General features: G+C 37.3%; 1 protein-coding gene across 1 annotated transcript in view; it reads right to left on the reverse strand.

The window, feature by feature from the left end:
• Positions 1–209: 209 nt before the first annotated feature.
• The window catches only part of Ankar (ankyrin and armadillo repeat containing), a 57,727-nt gene continuing 39,520 nt past the window's right edge, over positions 210–18,416 (reverse strand). The window contains exons 14-24 of the mRNA XM_040753674.1: positions 15,415–15,656; positions 15,085–15,238; positions 14,850–15,011; positions 11,409–11,515; positions 9,572–9,694; positions 8,872–9,030; positions 8,132–8,249; positions 6,416–6,525; positions 3,899–4,095; positions 1,728–1,774; positions 210–490 (exon numbers count right to left, since the gene is read on the reverse strand). Of these exons, the coding sequence (XP_040609608.1) occupies positions 243–490; positions 1,728–1,774; positions 3,899–4,095; positions 6,416–6,525; positions 8,132–8,249; positions 8,872–9,030; positions 9,572–9,694; positions 11,409–11,515; positions 14,850–15,011; positions 15,085–15,238; positions 15,415–15,656 (1,667 nt within the window). The 3' untranslated portion in view covers positions 210–242. The remainder of the gene's footprint in view (positions 491–1,727; positions 1,775–3,898; positions 4,096–6,415; positions 6,526–8,131; positions 8,250–8,871; positions 9,031–9,571; positions 9,695–11,408; positions 11,516–14,849; positions 15,012–15,084; positions 15,239–15,414; positions 15,657–18,416) is intronic.

The following is an 18,416-nucleotide window of genomic DNA, read 5'->3' on the forward strand; positions in this document are numbered from 1 at the left end:
TGTGTATAATCTACTCATGACAGTTGGTAAGTCCTATAAGTATAAGTGCAGCATTGTATACAGAAATTCTACTTATTTTTTTGAAGCAGTAACTCTAACCTGATGTTAAATTCCATGTGAAACACTGGAAAGATCTGTTCAGTATTAACACAAAGAACTTCCATTCAAACAACACAGACTCCATCCCCTGAAAGACCACTCAAGAATCATTTCACGTTCAAATGTTTGTTTGTTTTTAATTATTAGCTTTCTGTGGGCTCTGGGTTGGCTTTCTGCTCAAGTTTCCCAAGCTTGCTCAAGCATACTATTCTTGGTCTTGATACATTTACGATATCTGATGAAATTCCAGATGAAAAAGAGAAAATGTTACGGGAAATATTGGGCTTTTTTGTTGTTCTGAAGAGCCCCATGAAGTTAGTTACAGGAGGTATTAAAGTCAGAGAATCTCTTGGTTGGATTTTAGGTCTTGCTTTTCTTCGGTGTTCTTTCCCTGGAAGTAAGAGACCACAGTTAAATGTCTCTCAAGTCAAAGGCCCTAAGTATAATATAATTCTTTTCTTTGCTTAACTAAAACGTATACCAGTTTTCTGCAGAGAGTCTGAGTAAATGTTCCTTTTCTCTCTTTAAGAAAATTTTACTTTGTGTATGTGTGTGTTCGTGAGCATGCATGTGCACATGGATGTAGGCAATGTGTGTGGGTGCCCACTGAGTCCAGAAGAGGGTGTCACATTCCTCAACAGCTGGAATATGGATGGCTGTTGAGCTGCACATGGATGCTGTGAACTAAACTTGGGTCTTCTGTAGGAGCAGCGTCTGCTCTTACCCACTGGGCCATCCTCCAGTCCTGCATTCCTGTTTATTCCCCTGCTCTCTTTCTGACTGGTTATGTCATAGATGTTTATTGTAGTCATTGGCCCTTTCTAAGCTTTGCTATTTAAGCATGTGCATGAAAGTAAGTTATCTGTGTTTATTCCCTGTTAAATATCTAATGAGGTCTTGGATAAGTGGTTCAGCTGTTAATAGCATGCAGTGCTATTGCAGAGTCCATGCTCTGTCCCTAGCTCACAGTGCACAGGCTCCTGTAACTGCATCTCCACTGGCATGGAGTTCTCTCCTACCATCTAGGTTCTGAGGAGCAAACTCAGGACATTTGGCTAGTTGGTAAGTGTTCTTACCCACTGCTCCATTCTGCCAGAGAAATCTTTGATACATGATAGCAGGGAAGACCTCAAATTTTTAATACAGCTGTCTTCTGTGTGTTGAATTATTAATCAGATGTTTTCTAGAGGGTTGTCTCCATATTTTGAATTTTTTAAAGATAGGATGTATTGGTTGGTATGTTATCTTGACACAAACCTAGACATAACTGAGAAAATGCTTCTATAACATTGACCCGTAGGCAAACCTGTGAGTATTTTCTTCATTTATGTGGGAGGGTTAGCTGATGTTACCCCACCCCGGCTAGGTGGTTGTGGGATATGTAAGAAAGGAAACTTGAATAAGCCAGAAATTGGCTCTTATCTTTGGCCTCTGCATCAGTTTCTGCCTTGAGTTCCTGCCCTGATTTCCCTGGATGACTGGCTGCAAGATGTAAGATGAAATACATCCTTTCATCCTATGTTGCCTTTGGTCATGGTGTTGGTTTTATCACAGTAAACAAAAGCCTAAGGCAGATTTACAGACTGCTAGGGCTAGCAGGCATTACAGAAATAAAAGAAAAAAATTACCTTTTTTAAAGACAGGAATTACAGATGGTCCTCCATTCTTTTCCAGGCTAAAAGGAAAAAAAAACAAATAATTAAATGAAGACACAGTATACTCAGAAAACCATGAATAAAAAAGATTCTAGGTACCATGTTCAGAGGACTAATGATCTTTGTCATACATGCATAAAATTACATGCATGCTACCTTACATTTGATCACTTGTTTACTCATTTCCAACATTAAACACACCTAAAATGGAATGTTAGTTATGTTTCCACTGATGGAAAGAAGGGATTCAAACTGGACTTTGAAGAAAACAAAACTGAATAGGAGCACATTTCCCATCGAGTTGTGGTAATGTACAAAGCACAAATCACTTGTACTAATTAAAGGTATGAAACCAATTTAACAAATTATTAGAATTAAAGTTCAGATTGTGTTTTATAGTTATGTAATTTATTTTGTATTTTTAGTCATCAAGGGATTCTTAAAATAGACTTACATTTTTCTGTATTTAAAATTGACTCATATAGTCATATTCATATGACCATAGTATACTTTTGGGTCTTATTCCCATCTTGTATCAGAATAACTATATATCCTGAGTAGCTCTCACATGAGTGTTTTTCTGCTTGGAAAGACTCATAATTCAGCTTTGTGTATGGAAGCAGAGAATATAGTCCACAATAAGACTTTTCACTCCCTAGTTTAAAGCCTTAGGCTATAATGAAACTATAGTATTGAGGCAAGATCATCTGAGCAAAATGCTTGACAGTCACTAAAACTTCCACCACAGTGTCATTTTAGCCTTGTTTCCCTCCAAGAAGCTTGCTTAGCCTTGGGTCAAAAGTGTAGGAAATCCATTGGCAGTGAAGATTGTTTTGACTTTCCTGATTAGTTCAGATCTCTTCAAATATAATAAAGAATAGATTCCTGAGCTGTGCATAGAATTTATCACCCCCATCCTGCAAACTTCTAAAACTGAAATAATCTTGTCAACCCAGGATGCCTAAAATGTGGTTGTTCTGTCCACAACCACAGTTCTGTTACTAAATTGGGATTAAAACAAGTTTTGAACTGGACACAATAATTATGCATTTCTAGTCCCAGCTACTGAAGAGGCAGAGGAAGGGGGGAAGGTTGGAGCCAGAAAACATAGCAAAGCACTCTATCCAAAGCAAATAGAGAGGGTGGTGCCCTGTAATTGGGAAGGATGACCAACTTGGGAGGGGGTATGTATCCTCACCTTGATTAGGTTAGATTATGTTGACAAATTTTAGTATGTCTATTATCATTGGTAGCCCTCTGACCCCAATTTTTCTCTCAGCTGAAGGTGCAGAGTATTGAAGTACTAGCCAATAAAAATCAGTGATGACAACAGGCCTATGGGACCCTGACAGAGAAAACAGTAAGTCTGGCTACATTAGACTCTCTGCTCATCACTCCTCCATCTCTGTCACTAGGTTCCAGGAGTTCAGTTCAGTGTTTAGCTGTGAGTATCTGTCTCTGCTTCCATCAGTCCCTGGATGAAGGTTCTAGGATGGCCTAAAGGGTAGTCATCAACCTTATCATCATGGAGGGGCTATTAGTGGTCTCTCCATTATTGCTTAGTTTGTCAGTTGGTGTTATCCTTGTAGATCTCTGGCGATCTCACTAGTGTCAGCTCTCTCCTCAAGCCTATAATGACTCGATCTATTATGGTATCTTTCATCCTGCTCTCATCTATTCTTACCTCCACTAAACCTTCCTGCTCCCCCATACCTTCTTCTCCCCTCCTCTAGAACCTCCTGTTTTGTAGCATACTTTTCAGACATAATTATAACAAATCAGATCTTTCCTGGGCCTAGATGTGCTTACACACAGAAGAATAACTCAACCAACTTGTACATAGGCTGTTTACAGGATGAAATAAAGTGAATTTTACTGTTTTTTCCTTGGTGGAATAATGCACTTTCAGTAGGGAAAGATACATAGTACTTGACACTAAGCTTTAGGCAGAAACATGCTGCTATGGATTTTGATGCAAAGATAAACAAAAAACAGAAGACACTTGACATTCAAAAATCAATGAAAACAGGCTTTGTCAATGAACATTCAAGGTTAAGTTTATACCGACATACAGAGGCATGTCAAGGGGCACTGTATATGTACTTATAACCTCACTACTGCCATTTCTTATAAAGGCACAGTACCTTAAGGATGGAAGTCCCACACTTTGCTGCATTTGGAACTCCTTTAGAAAGGCGGGGTTAATCTTGGCATCTCTGCTGATATTGTTTGTTATACGCAGGAATTGGTTAGGTTTATTCCTGCACTCAGATAGCAGGATCCGAAAAGCATATGCATTGTAAGTCAGGTAGCCAAGGGCACAGGAACATGCTGTGCGAACCTGAAATAAGAAGAATCTTTTGACATGTTTTCCTAATATGTTATGGTAAAAACAAGTGACATAGAATTTTCTACTTTGACCATTTTAAATGTCACAATTTACCAGAGATAAATATATTCAGATACACTTTTTGAGCATTATTTTGGGTTCGAGTCTCAGCATTCATCTTGAATTTTTAATAAATGTATGATTGAATGCGTCATGTAGGCAGCACATGTAGAATTTCTCTTTCAAAATAGGTCTATCACAACTTTATAAGAAGCAACTTCTTAAGCTATGGGTTCTGAAGGCTCAGGGAGAATTACAGAAGTAGTGATGGAAAGTGATTACAGGAGACAGTGCCTTCGGCACACAGCAAAGCAGCCCCACATATAAACACAGAGTAGTTTCAATAGCATGCAGAATCTGTGCAAAGCCCAACCCAGACCAAATCCCAGCATACAAATGGGAGTTGAGCATATAGTCCTACCCATAGCCACGGAGCTATTGCCAATTGTGAGCTTCTGGGGTGTATGGGAACAGCTTTCCCTTAATAGCAGAGCCACGGGTAAGTCAATCACACTCCAGTGAAGACCACACATGATCTTGAGCACCACAAATTGGTCTTGATGGGATTTTAAAAAGGACTCAAAGTTGTGTGGGTAGGGGAGGAGGGATGGGTAAAGGAAAAGTTGGAGAGGAGAAGAGGTGAATATGATGGAAACACTTGGTATGGTATTCTCAAGAAAACTAATAAAAATTATCTAGCTACGTCTTAAGAAAGTGTCTGTTGAACCTGAGTTTCAGGTCCCAGAACAACCCCAGGCAGACACCTGGAACTCCAAGTCCAGGGAATCCAACACCCTCCTTTGACCTCCACAGGCACTTGAATTCACATGCACAAACCTACATAGACACAATCATTAAAATGGCATTCATTATGGCACCTTCATACATCCACCTTATACTTTGTTCGTATAATATGGTGCCCTTCACACATCTGCATCTCATCCTTTGATAGGGCACATTCTAAGTCTCTGTGTGACACACACTAGCTTTGAGGTAGGTGGAATTCTCCTGTCTCAGCTTTCTGAGTGCTGAGATTACTGGCATAAACTATGACATGAGGTTTTGGGTAGGGAGTTGCCTGGCTTAGTTTCAGATCAGCATATGAATGCTTGTCCACCGGGTCTCTTCAGGACAAAGCCAGTGGAGACAGTCTCTCACTCAGCAAGGACCAGTGTACCTCAAGACAGCACAAACTCCTTCTGGGACCACATGACCCACACACTCTCTTCTCTCTCATGGTGTTGATGATTCTCTTGGAGGTTTTGGTTTCATTTGTCAGTCATACTTGAGACAGATGTAACCATTCCCAGAAAGACCATTTCTTTTCTCAAATATTTTCCCCTAAAAATTCTCTGGGAACTGATACTTCTCAAGTTTCTTATCTGGAAACACCAGTTGCCCAGACCCTGGAGACCTCTCTGATTCAATGCTGATGGAATTGGAGGCAATGGAAGTTAATGGGCACATATAAGGAAACAGCACAGGCACATTCTGGAAAGAAACATTAAAAATGGTGTGGCATGATGGAAAAAGAGTATCTTATCAAAGTTCACCCTTTATAAAGAGGCTTTAGGATGCTTTTCTTTAGGCATGTAGGACACTTTTGTAGGACAAGGGAATAGTTAGAGAAATACAATTTAACTCTATGCAAGCAGCTTATGGCAATTTACCCCAATTTCTGTAAATATGCTTTAAGTTTTGAATGATATTGCTGTACTTAAGAATGTATGCTTGTGTCTATCACCTTTCTGTTTTGTAAGGACAGGATGTGCCTGGCTAGCCAAGCTAGCAAGATACCGAGTGTTGTTTTGATTTAAAAGCTGAGAAAGACATGCTTGTTTTAAGTATACATAAAGATGGCTTGAGCTACTTGGAGCCGCCACTTGTATGAAACTCATCTGGTGCTCACACTTTTCTTTGCACAGATGTCCCTTCCCCATCTCAGGACCTGAACCAGATTGAGGCAGGACCCCAAGAGTTCTAGAGGGAAATAGAAGAGGAGTAGATGGGGAGAGAGGGACTGGGCTAAGAGTAGGGAGGGAAGTTGTGGTCAGGATGTAATATATGAGAGAATAAATAAAAAAGTATGGTTTTCATGGGAAATCAGAACCGTAGGTGTCAGATATGACGTGACTAATAATGGAAAGTTCAACTCTTTTTGAGTCATTATGAATTATTTACTATCTCAAGTAAAAAGTATCCCCTAGTGGGAGAGAAACAAATTTTATTATTCATTGCACATTAAATTTTATAATTAGCTTTTTGTTTTTACCTCTTCTCTTCCTGAGTACAGGTGATAGCATAACCGCTGGATTGTCCCTACTGTCATAAAAGCATCTGGAATGCCAACTCTAGAATGAGCCAGACTAGCTATTAAATTACCTAGAATCAAAGCAAAGAAAAGCTCTTATATTATCTATAACTGATAATAGATGTGTTGCTTTTTCACTCGTGCACAGTATTTTTAAAAGTCTGAGCTACAAAGCCTCTCTGAAATGAAGAAGCAGGAGAAAAGAAATGTGCACATGTAAGTGTGGGACAACTGTTCGTGTAGTTGATGGAATCTCTGTCACACATACTAAGACTTACACAGGTCTATTTATGTAAGAATGACACGTTTTTAACAGTTGGAAGCCTTCTGTTTTCCAAACTTCAGAAATGCATTCACTGCTTTTGTTTTTTCAGCTTTTATAAAATGTATTAATTTTATGTATATAAGTGTTTTCCCTGATTTATGTCTGTACATGATATGCATTTCTTTCAGATTAAGAAAATTAATATTTGAAAGCAAATATAGTATGGCATCTCTTGTAGCAAATAGATTATGAATCAAAGTCTAAAATTCCTACTATTAAATTTTCTTCCAAAATCCTTTCTCCTACCTACCTAGTATGGAAGAGTTTTCATTGAGTGACTCATCTTCCTCTCTAAGCCGAAAGACATGCTTCTCTCATAAAGCAACTAAGTTAATAATATATTTGACCTTTTATTATTTTGCTAGTACTCACAAACTATCATTCTGAAACTGTTTATGTAGCTGTGAGTGGTAGTTCAGTTAAGTGTTATTTATTACCTGTTGTTACAAGTATGCGTAAGCCTGAAGTGGATGTACTTACACAGATAACACTGTGTTAAGAGAGCTAGTGAACCATGTTTCTTTGCTTTGTTGTATTTCTTTTGTTTGTTTGTTTGAGACAGGATTTCTCTACTTAACCCTGGCCGTCCTAGAACTCACTATGTAGACCACACTAGCTTCCCACTCACAGAGATCCACCTGTCTCTGCCTCCAATGAACTGGAATTAAAAGTATTCACTTGTCTCAGCAATTAAGAACAACTGTTGTTCTTCTAGAAGACCTTGATTCCATTCCAAGTGCCTACATGATGGTTTATATCTATAACTCCAGTTCCAGTGGATCCAACACCCTCTTCTGACCTTCAGGCAATGGGCACACAGGTAGTGCAATACATATTTGCAGGCAAAGCACTCATACATAAAATAATATATCAATCTAAAAAATTGAAGAACTCGTAAATAGTAATAGAATGTATACATTCAAGAGAAACACAAAGCATATCAGTGTAAATCTGCCACTACTACTGAAAAATTTTTCCTTGGTAGTGTGTAATTGAGTTCTTACTTTATAGTCTAGAAAATCATTAGAAGTTGAAAATAATAATTCAGAAATCAAAGGGGCTGTGCTGGGAGGTACCACATTTCTGTTCAGTAAGCAGGATGGAATGCCACTGCTCCAAGCAGGATGAAGAGTGGGTGTTGACACCCACTGTTCCACCGTTCCATGCAGACATGTTCAGTATTTTCAAGTAGCGCGATTTGAAACTATGCAACAGGTAATTAGAAATATTTTAGTATTGTTGAGATTCCAATCTAAAAATGTTTTTATAATCCATCTTGAACACAAATCCACATTCCTTTGTGTAGATGCCATTATAATATTTTTTGTTTTGTTTTGTTAGCGATTCATTACCTGTCAGGACAATAGTAGGGGTGTGGGCTGAATACAGACTGTCAACTAAAATAGTAACACCTCTTGCAGACAAAGTAATATGGTCCACGTCTATAATGACTTTAGCTAATACAATAATCTGAAAGAAAACAAAGCAAAAATATAGAATTGGTGAATGTTTGCTGCTCATATTCTCATAATCATTTATGATTTGAGGGCATTTTAAAGGGGTGGGACATTTGGTGGGCTCCAATAAAAGAGATGTGATAGGTGGAAAGCAAGAGTTAAAGTATTCCCCCACAAATGCTCATAACAATGACTACAATGGCCATATTACTCTTTCTGCAGTTCTTGCAGCATTTGACCTTGAATTTGAAGAGAAACACTTTACAAGGCTATGGGATAGAAAAGTTCTGAAGGGTAAGCATAAGACACAGAGGAACCTACATACTGCTATGCTGAAAGAAGCCATAAGCTGACAGTTCGCAATTACACCTGTCTTCAACCCAACCATGTGTCTCTACATAGTTGCTATAAACATGATGTGATTAAAGTACCTGCCTATGAACCTCACAGGTTTGTTGCAGGCATCAGATGTAACAAGAAATTCTATATAAATAAAGAAGTTCTAATAACGGGCTTTTCAAGAGGTAGAAGGGCTAATGTGAAAAATACTAAATTTTATAAATTAATAAACATTTTTCTGAATCTCCCATAAAGAAGTGCTCACTAAGACGGTGTACTTGTTAGGCCCTCTATACCTGAAATGCTGCCATTGCCCTCTCCGTTTCAACTGTGGATCGAAGAAAAGGCTCAAAAATAGATATGGTTATCATTCCACTTTCCAGTATTAAATACTGCTGAAAACGATTGTTGAAGGCAAAAAGAGTTAGTGCATAACCTGCTCTCAAGCAAATTTCCTAGGAAGAGGAGAAACACCAATAATTTTCATTTGCTTTGTTACTTGTTATTCGTTGGGTTTTGAGTTATTGCCTATTAAAATACATTTCATTTTTATCAAGTAGAGAAATGTGACATTGTTGTGAGAAATTTTTAAAGAAAAATAATTGTCTCCTATTAGCTGTTTTGGGGACAGTTATCTTCACCATACAGCATTTCTGAAGCCTCAGGACTCTCTGGGTAAGAAGTGCATTATGGGGGATTGGAAGGGCATGCAATTAAGTGAAAGGTTTGATTCAGGAGAGAGATTTTTCCAAGCATTACATTTGCAGATCAAGGAAGATGTAGAGCAACTATGAAAAATTTGGAACCATATTATCTCACCACTACAAACTCATGATCTACAAAGACATATATATATATATATATATATATATACATATATACATATTCTCTTAAATAACAATGCTTGGATGCTGCCATGGAGAATGTTTGATCATAAATGATTTTCTTGGAACCATTTCCCCTAAATGAGCACACTGACATGTGTAAAGGTCCTACCTTATCTTTTGAGTGAAGAAGATAAAGAACATCAGAATACATAAATCCTTCTTTTTCTTGTAATTCTTTCTGCAGCAAGTCATTCCCTAGGACGATGCATGCCAAAGAAAATGCCACTTCAACCTAAATATGTGGTTTTCAGAAATTAGGTTTCACTCACACGTTACTGAGAATGTATTCATTGTGTAAATATTTATATAGGCTAGATTGTGGAAATATAAAGTGTTTTAAAGCACAATGTGTTGACAATAATTCTTTGACTACTGTTAGAGTAACCCAGCTTCTGGAGGGCTGTCCTTCATAGATTTTAGTGGCCAGGAAATACTCATCTCCTCTGTGACTAGAGATCATCACATATCTCCTGAGGGCATGGGGGGTTGGGGGTGGGGTGTCCTAGGGACATCAAGACATGTACAGAGGTACTGCCAAAATCTTACATATGTAATTGTATACCTTCAACATCTAAACATAATTTTAAAATGTTTACTAGCATGGGTTTAAAGGCTGTTTTAAGTTGCTAATGACCTCAGCACTGTCAAACTGTAAAGAACTGCCTAAGAATTTAAGCAAGTTTTATAAAAGTAAATCAAGGAATAGTCTTTTTCTTCTAGGTTTTTTAGAATAATTTAGCCTGTATCTCTCTTCCAATAGGAAGATGAACAATGTACATTGCTGGACTTGACAGGCAGTGTTAGAAAGTGCTATACTACATCTTGATATGAAAAAAATGTTAAGAATTTGAATTATTCTATCCATTATAGAGTTTAATCTTCAGGAAAATGACTGAGAGTATTTGTGTTATAGTTTAACACCATTGAAAGATAAATTATACATGGATAAAATAAAAGTTTTTCCATGAAAATACATTTAAATATAAATTTAAGTATAAATGTATTTTACATGGCATTTCAATAGTTTGATGAAATATGCTGATTATACCATAAAAGTCTATATAATTTTATTTGTAATTCAAACCAAAAATGATTTGTAACTTATGCCTCCATTTATCTCCCCACTGAACTCTTGCAATAAAATAATCCCTTTTGTCTCCCAAAAGGCCAAAAATCTTATATCTTTTCTGATAATGTGTTTGTAAAAGGAAATATTACTATCCACTAACATGTTAATCTCCTGTACTTTTCTATTTCTTATCATATCCTGAAAGACCAAATAACTTATGATATCCTTTTTATAATATATCTATAAAAGGAAATGTTAACTGTTCACCAACACCTTATTCTGTAGTTTTCTATTTCCTCATCACTAACAGAGCCCCTGGAAAATTATGACATGAAAATGTATTTGTGTGTGCGTGTGTGTTATAATTTCCTGCTTGGCCACTGATACAGTTTCTGAATTTCTGTGGCTTTGGTAAAAGGGTTTGAATTGATGCTGGCATATTAAAGGCATTTTACTAGTGGTAGAAAGAGGGAATAACTTTCAAAGACTGTAGAGTAAGTCCTTGTAATCCAGCCTTGGAAGCTCAGGCTGACAGCTAGCCCATGCTATTTTGATAGGTGTTCCCTTGTTCTTGAGAAGCAGCACCATTATTCCCACTCAATGTTAATAGTCACTGAGGAAGTGGGAAGGTACTCTGTGAATACACCATGAAGGGCTAAGGAAAAATAACCAGAGAGTAGGCACATAAGACTTTCATGTCATATTGGAAGAAATTAATATTTGCACATTAATATTTTCTGCTTAAAAGTGTTGGAATTTTGTTTTTAAAAGTTAAATTGTTGTGCTTGTAGACCTACATAAGATACAAATCATTCTTAAAACTATTGTATATATTACATTTAGTATTTCAGAAAACATTTAAGACATTAACCCATACCTTAATGTTAACTGAAGGGTGACTTCTTAGCAATTGAATGAGTACAGGAAAGGCATTCTCCTCTACAACAAACTGTTGACTCATGGGATTACTCGTGTGGGCCACACCTGTAAAACTCTCGTAGGTCAGTGAGGTCATGTTTTTGTTCCATTTTTGTAAATTGTAGTGTTAAACTTTGCCTGATATTGATCGATAAACTATCAAAGTAAAATGACTAGCAAAATTTAAAACATAGTATATTGATACTATTTCAATACTTCCTTTGACTTTTTTAAAGGTTAGAATGAACATGGAAATTCATTATTAGAATTATAGATGGTTTTATAATAAGAGACACAGCACATAAATTTGAAAAATACTACATTACTAAAGCATCATTGGTTAAAAATATTACATTCTGGTAATCAAGTTTTTATCTACAAAATGACTAATTCCTGAGTTAAAATTTCTAGCTTTCATAAATTGCCTATACTAAAAAATAAACATTGTCTTCTTTTATAAGATTCTATATTTTAAGTTGCAATCTAACATCAGGAGAAAACTCAATCTCATTTTTGTGAATATGCACAAACAATTTAATTTTGTTTTGCCAAGGAGAGTCATTACATACATGGTAGGTTTATATACTTAAATATAGTATTATGTACACTATATAGATACAAATGGAGTAAATTTATGTATTTAAATAAAAATGCAAGTTTAGGCATCTCTGAGCAGTGATGAAGAGCCACCCACATATTGCTATTTGTAATGTTTAAATTAACTAGGGGGAGTAGAATGAGCAACATCTATTTTATCAATTTTATTTTCTCTCCTTCACCACCCCCATAGAAGGACAGTTGTTGTGGGGATGATCAAATACACACACACATACACACACACACACACACACACACGCACACGCACGCGCACACACACACACACACACACGAATGTTTGCTTACACTGTGAAGATGTGTCTTTGCCAAGGTGCCTTCTGATTGGTTTAATAAAGAGTTGAATGGCCAGTTGCTAGGCAGGCAGAGGTTAGGTGGGATTTCTGGGGACAGAGAGGACTCTGGGAAGAAGAAAGGTAGAATCGCCATCCAGACACAGAGAGGAAACAGGAGGTGCAAGATGGAAGAGAGCTAACGCCATGTGACATTATATATAGATTAATATAAATGGATTCCTAATTTAAGTTATAAGAGCTAGGTGAGACAAACCTTAGCTAAAGGACAAGCTTTTGTAATAAGTCTCTGTGTCATTATTTGCAGGCTGGCAGTTAGAACGAGAAAGCTTGATACACATGGTATTCATTGTAGAGGCACAAATTTCCATATAGGACCTGAGAAAGCTTTTAAAAAAAGTTTCAAACATGAGAACACGGAGTTGGATGCAGCTTCCTAGTTCCACAGTGTCTCAAGTGGGCCATGGTGTACAGCAATGCAGTTCCCAGCCACTGCATGGGGGCTTGACCCAGCCAGTACCATGTGCAGAATTGTACAGTGGGACTTATAGTTTGGCTCAGACAGTCAGAGAAGGCCACAGGCACACAGTAAAGCAGTTCAGACTGAGAAAACCTTTAAACAGATACAGTAAAAAAATGGGTATACACAGTCATAGAAAAAAAGTTTAAAAATAATAAAGTATTTAAAGAAAGAATAAAGTAATATGAAAAGAATAAGCCATGTGAAGATGGAAAATACACAGGGAATCTGGATCCTAAATGTTTCCTTGTTGACGTTGGAGTTTTTGAAATCTGATGAGTGAATGGCAGCTGCTGAAAGACACTGGATTATGGAAGACACTACTGAATTAAACCAGAGATGTCCTGGCTTTAGAATGGAAGTTAGGAAATGTGTTGCATTGGAGGAGAGGTTATGCCTTTGCTTCTACAGGAAACAAAAAGCTATGGATTCCTTCAAAATTAATAGTTATCAGATTTGACCAGGGGCAAACACCTGAGGCTCTTGGCAACAGACATGAGGGAGGAAGAAAATAAAGACAACAGGACAGATGGCATTTATGTTCATCCCTCTGCATAGGAACAGCTCTGAGAATGGATGAGACATAAATCTTTCTGGCGACAGAGACCTCATAACTTATTACTACAAGCCATCCTTTTGTATGGCATGGATAGAGGTTTGGTTATACAGTCCAAACAAACTTATAAAGTAAACAGGTGCCTTTTACCTGCTCAAACACAAAACAAGAAACATCATTAGCTGACTTATACATACCACACATTCCATCCTTGGGTTAATACAGATGTATATATTACCTTTAAAAGTTTATGTGTTTTTATAACAAAAGGACCAGACACCAATGAAAATGAGTAGCCCAGATGATCCAGCCTCTCAGAATGCCTCTATTGCAGTTTCCTCAAAATTCTGCACCCAGAACAACTTCAAAGCTGCTAGCTGAGATAATCCAGCCTCACAAACTAGTCCAGCCATGACTTCAGATAAGCTCTACACTTTCCCATCATAGAGACTAAACAAAAAAAAATAATAATACAGCTAGCTCTCCCAGGACTTGACCATTATCCCTATTTTCTCAGGGTCCCCTAAAGATGCTGTCACCTCCACACAACAGGAAACAAACTAGAAAGTACACCACCCGTATTCCTAAGAAATGAGAAGAGTAGTTTTTGGTTGTTCGATGGATTATGAACATTTGTCATCATTTACGGAGGTTAGTTGCAAGTTGTTACTGGTCATCGTTAAAAAACAAAAACAAAAAAGAAAGAAATACAAGTTAGTAATTAATCATCTATAACAATCAAATGTGTAGCCATGTTAGCTATGTTTTCAAGGTCAGAGATATATCTTAGATAGACAGGTGATCTTCAAACACTTCACAGACCTACAGAATATGGAACTTAAGATTTTTTTTAGTAACATAAGGATTTTCATAACAGTAAGACATGTCTGCTCCTTGCACAGAAAGCCTCTTTTCTCTTGTTTGCAATAAATAGTCTGAAACCTCTACCCTGAATTCAGCAGGGTCAGCAAAGAACCCAAATGTTATTGGTAGATCAATCACTAAAACTTCTGCAATTTTTTCACGGACCCAAAGTCAATTCTTTTGCAACAAAGACCACTTTCTATAAACAAACAATTATTTATATGAATATACAAGAATTGGAAAAAATGTAATTGAATGTTAACCTTATATTTGTGACACTTGACATTAAAAAAATTCTCTTAAACGGGATTCTTTTAGTTCAAAGTAGTCAGTGTTTGTTGTCTTCATTTTCTATTCTACTCAGAATTCAAGGTCAAGGCAGATGTAAAATTCTCAATGTCACCACTTTAATTCACCAAGGTCTTGGAGAAGACATTTATAATTCTTTGAGGTCTTTCACAGTGTAAACAGATGTAAAGAAACAAATTTTCTACTTCTCTACCTAAGACTTACTTTTCTCATAGTAATTAAAAAGCGAGACTGCATACAAACCAATACAAATGGATCCCACTGCTCTGATGACGCTCAGGAGTGTGCCTTCAGCTATCTTATTAATTCTCAGTAAGCGAACCAGAGGTGCAATGCCGTTCCCTTCACATATTTGGTTTTGATGCACTCTGCTGTCCTTGCTGAGAGCAATGACTGCTTCACCTCCTGGTAAAGAACAGTAAGAAGTGGGTATGGACATCAGTATCTACACCAGCAGTATTTCTAGAGAGTAACTTACCTACATACTGCATCTTAGCTGATGGAGACAAAAGCATGTTTATTATGAAGTTGTAGCCAATCTGTTCTGCCATATACTTCTGCTGTTTCAGGGTTTGTCCTGCCAAAGCCCACAGTGCTATGGCTCCTTGCTCCTTAACATCTAATTGAAAGGCCTAGTAAGACAAAAAAACGTGCCATTCATTCAGGGAACATGCTCTGAACACACTAGGCATCTATATTTTTATTAGGTGTGCAGTCTGGAATTTGGTTTGATTTTCCAATATCCAAGTAAAGTCCAAAATGAAGCAAACCACCTAAACAGTTGGAAGGGGTATGATAAAATCCCTACCTTAAGTAGTTTTAGGAGATCTTTAGTTAATTGTCTTTCCAGAAATGCCTTCTGGATTAAAGGGTTGCAGTTTGCCAAGGATTCCACAGCCATCGCACCTTTCACTTGGACACTGAGCTGCTTCCCTTTAAAAAGATCAACCAGGGGAGGGATGGCCCCTTCCATCGCTATAGCATCCTGCACCTCCTTATTGTCACGGCCAACTTCAGCGATTGTAGCTGAGGACACCGCCTTCAGTGCATCTTCAAAAGAGTTGAGAGTGAGTAAACAAGTCATCAAAAATGTAACTCTACCACACTGCAGGACAGCTTTCCATATTACAAAACCAGATTCATACGTTCCAAGAAAATTTAGAAAACAAAAGTACAAAACACTGTCCAGATTTATCATTTAGATTTCATTTTGTTCACTACTTATATAGATACTTGGGCATATTTATATAATTATAGACATATTCAGTATAGTTGTACTACAAGTATAATATCCAGAATTTTTTGTTTACCTTTAAAATATTTTCTCCGTTCTTTTATGAACATATAAGTCACAAATGCCTTTTAAATATTGCATCAATGGTCATATCACATTTTATTAGCCATTCACACTCCAAGAATATATGTTGCTTCAAAATTTTTGCTGTTTTAAATAATTCCAGGAGAAACTTTCTTAGCATTTAGATATTTACCAATACATTTTTTTCCTTTAGCATTGAGTATATTAATTACTGGAATAATTCTGTACATTTTAGTAAATTGCTTTCTAAAAGAGTCAGTAACATTTTATTCTTTCATAATCAGAGCTCAGATATCAATTTGACTTTTTCTTCTTGAAAACATATATTATCATTAAAATGGATACATAAAACTTGATCGACAAGATGATATTTCATATTATTTTGTTGTTACAATTTATAGAAAACTTGTAAAAATGAGTGAGAGCACTCATATACTTGACCCGCATTCATAAATTTAATACATTAGTACATTGATTTTATAGATTTGTCTATCTACAACTTAGTTTTGCTTTATTTACTTATCTATTTGCCAATCTATTGTTTGTTTGTTTATTCTGCTCTGGCTAGCTTGAAACTCACTACATAGGCCAAACTTGCCTCAAACTCACAAGGATCCACCTGCCTCTGCCTCCCCCATACTGGGACTGAAGGGATGTACCACTATGCCAGGCTACAATTTAGTTTTCTACATCTGTGTTGAGAGCACAAAGGACTTTGAGCCCACAGATAACCAGGGAAACCAGGAATGTTAAGAAAACTGGATTGTCTTCCCAAAGGAGAAGATTGAGAATTGGAGGTGACTAATTGCCTGGTGATGTGCCTTATCTGTAGGGCCAGGCTATATTCAATTCCCACAACCAGGACTGGAGGTGCTAATAGCCAAAATGACTATGTCTAGAACCCATCGACTAGAAAGAAATCACATGTACTGTTTTTAGTTGAGTTTCAATGGAATTATGCCCCCTTGTGCACTAGGGATTGTATTGCACCAGGAAACTTTCCTCCAAATTGTACTGTGTTTAAAGTGTGCTGGCAATAAACTGCCTGGCATCAGATTCCTGAACTTTGATCCAGTCTGGTTGACCAAGTCAGACTGAACTGAATTTTTCTTCTTGCCTCCTCGTGGATGACTTTGCTGCCACCAATGCTGCATGAAGGGATCCACACACATTTCAGGCTGTGTGTAGATATATAGACATACAATCAGTAGATGCAATACTTTCATTATATTATGTCTGCTTTCCTGTAATTTCCTCTATGACACTTTTCTCTCTCAGTATTGAACCAAACTAAGAGCATGCATTTCATTTATGATGTCTCTATAGATCCTATAATCTACAACAATTCTTTCCTCTTTCTTTAACTTTTGTGATTTAGACTTTTAAAAACTTTTTTATTATTCAAATTAGAAACAAGTTTGTTTAACATGTCAATCCCAGTTCCCTCTCACTCCCCTCCTCCCCTGCCTCACACTGGCCCCCATCCCATCCCCTTTCTGTTCCCCAGGGAGGGTGAGGCCTTCATTGGGGATCTTCAAAGGCTGTCATGTCATTTGGAGCAGGGCCTAGGTCCTCCCCAGTGTGTCTAGGCTGAGAGAGCATCCCTCTATGTGGAAGAGGCTCCACAAAGTCCATTCGTGTACTAGGGATAAATACTGATCCACTACCACAGGCCCCATGGATGTATTTATTTATTTAATAATTTATTTATTTTTTGTTTTTCGAGACAGGGTTTCTTTGTATTGTTTTGGAGGCTGTCCTGGAACTCGCTTTGTAGACCAGGCTGGCCTCGAACTCACAGAGATCCGCCTGCCTCTGCCTCCCAAGTGCTGGGATTAAAGGCGTGCACCACCAAAGCCCAGCTGCCCCATGGATTTAAATTTGATTATTTCCTGGCATCTACTCCTCTGGGGTGAGTGTGCTTCTTTTTGTTCTAGAGCTTTCAGTTGTGCTACTAATTCTCTAATATGACTATTTTCCAGTTTCTTCATGTGGGCACTTCTTTGAAAGTGTCCCATAAGTTTGGGTATGTTGTGTCTTCATTCTCATTAAATTCTAGGAAGTCTTTCATTTCTTTTTTTATGCCTTCCTTGATCCAGGAATTGTACAATTGCACATTGCTCAATTTCCATGTGTTTGTAGTGATTCTCCAATCTGTGTTGTTGAATTCTAACTTAAAAAGCATGGTGGTCTGATAAGAGACAGGGATTATTTCAATTTTTTTGTAACTATTGAAGTTTGCTATATTGTTGAGTATGTGGTCCATGTGGTGCTGAGAAGAACATATATTCTTTTGTGTTTGGATGAAATGTTCTATAGATGTCTGTTACACCCAATCGGGTTATAACTTCTATTAGTTCCTTTGTTTCTTTGTTAAACTTCTGTCTGGTGGTCCTGTATAGTGGTGAGAATGGGCTGTTGAAGTCTCCCATTCTAAGTGTGTGAGGTTTTATGTGTTATTTGAGTTTTAGTAATGTTTCTTTTACATATGT

Source organism: Mesocricetus auratus, unplaced genomic scaffold, assembly GCF_017639785.1.
Source record: "Mesocricetus auratus isolate SY011 unplaced genomic scaffold, BCM_Maur_2.0 Super-Scaffold_100010, whole genome shotgun sequence".
Taxonomy (NCBI): Eukaryota; Metazoa; Chordata; class Mammalia; order Rodentia; family Cricetidae; genus Mesocricetus; species Mesocricetus auratus.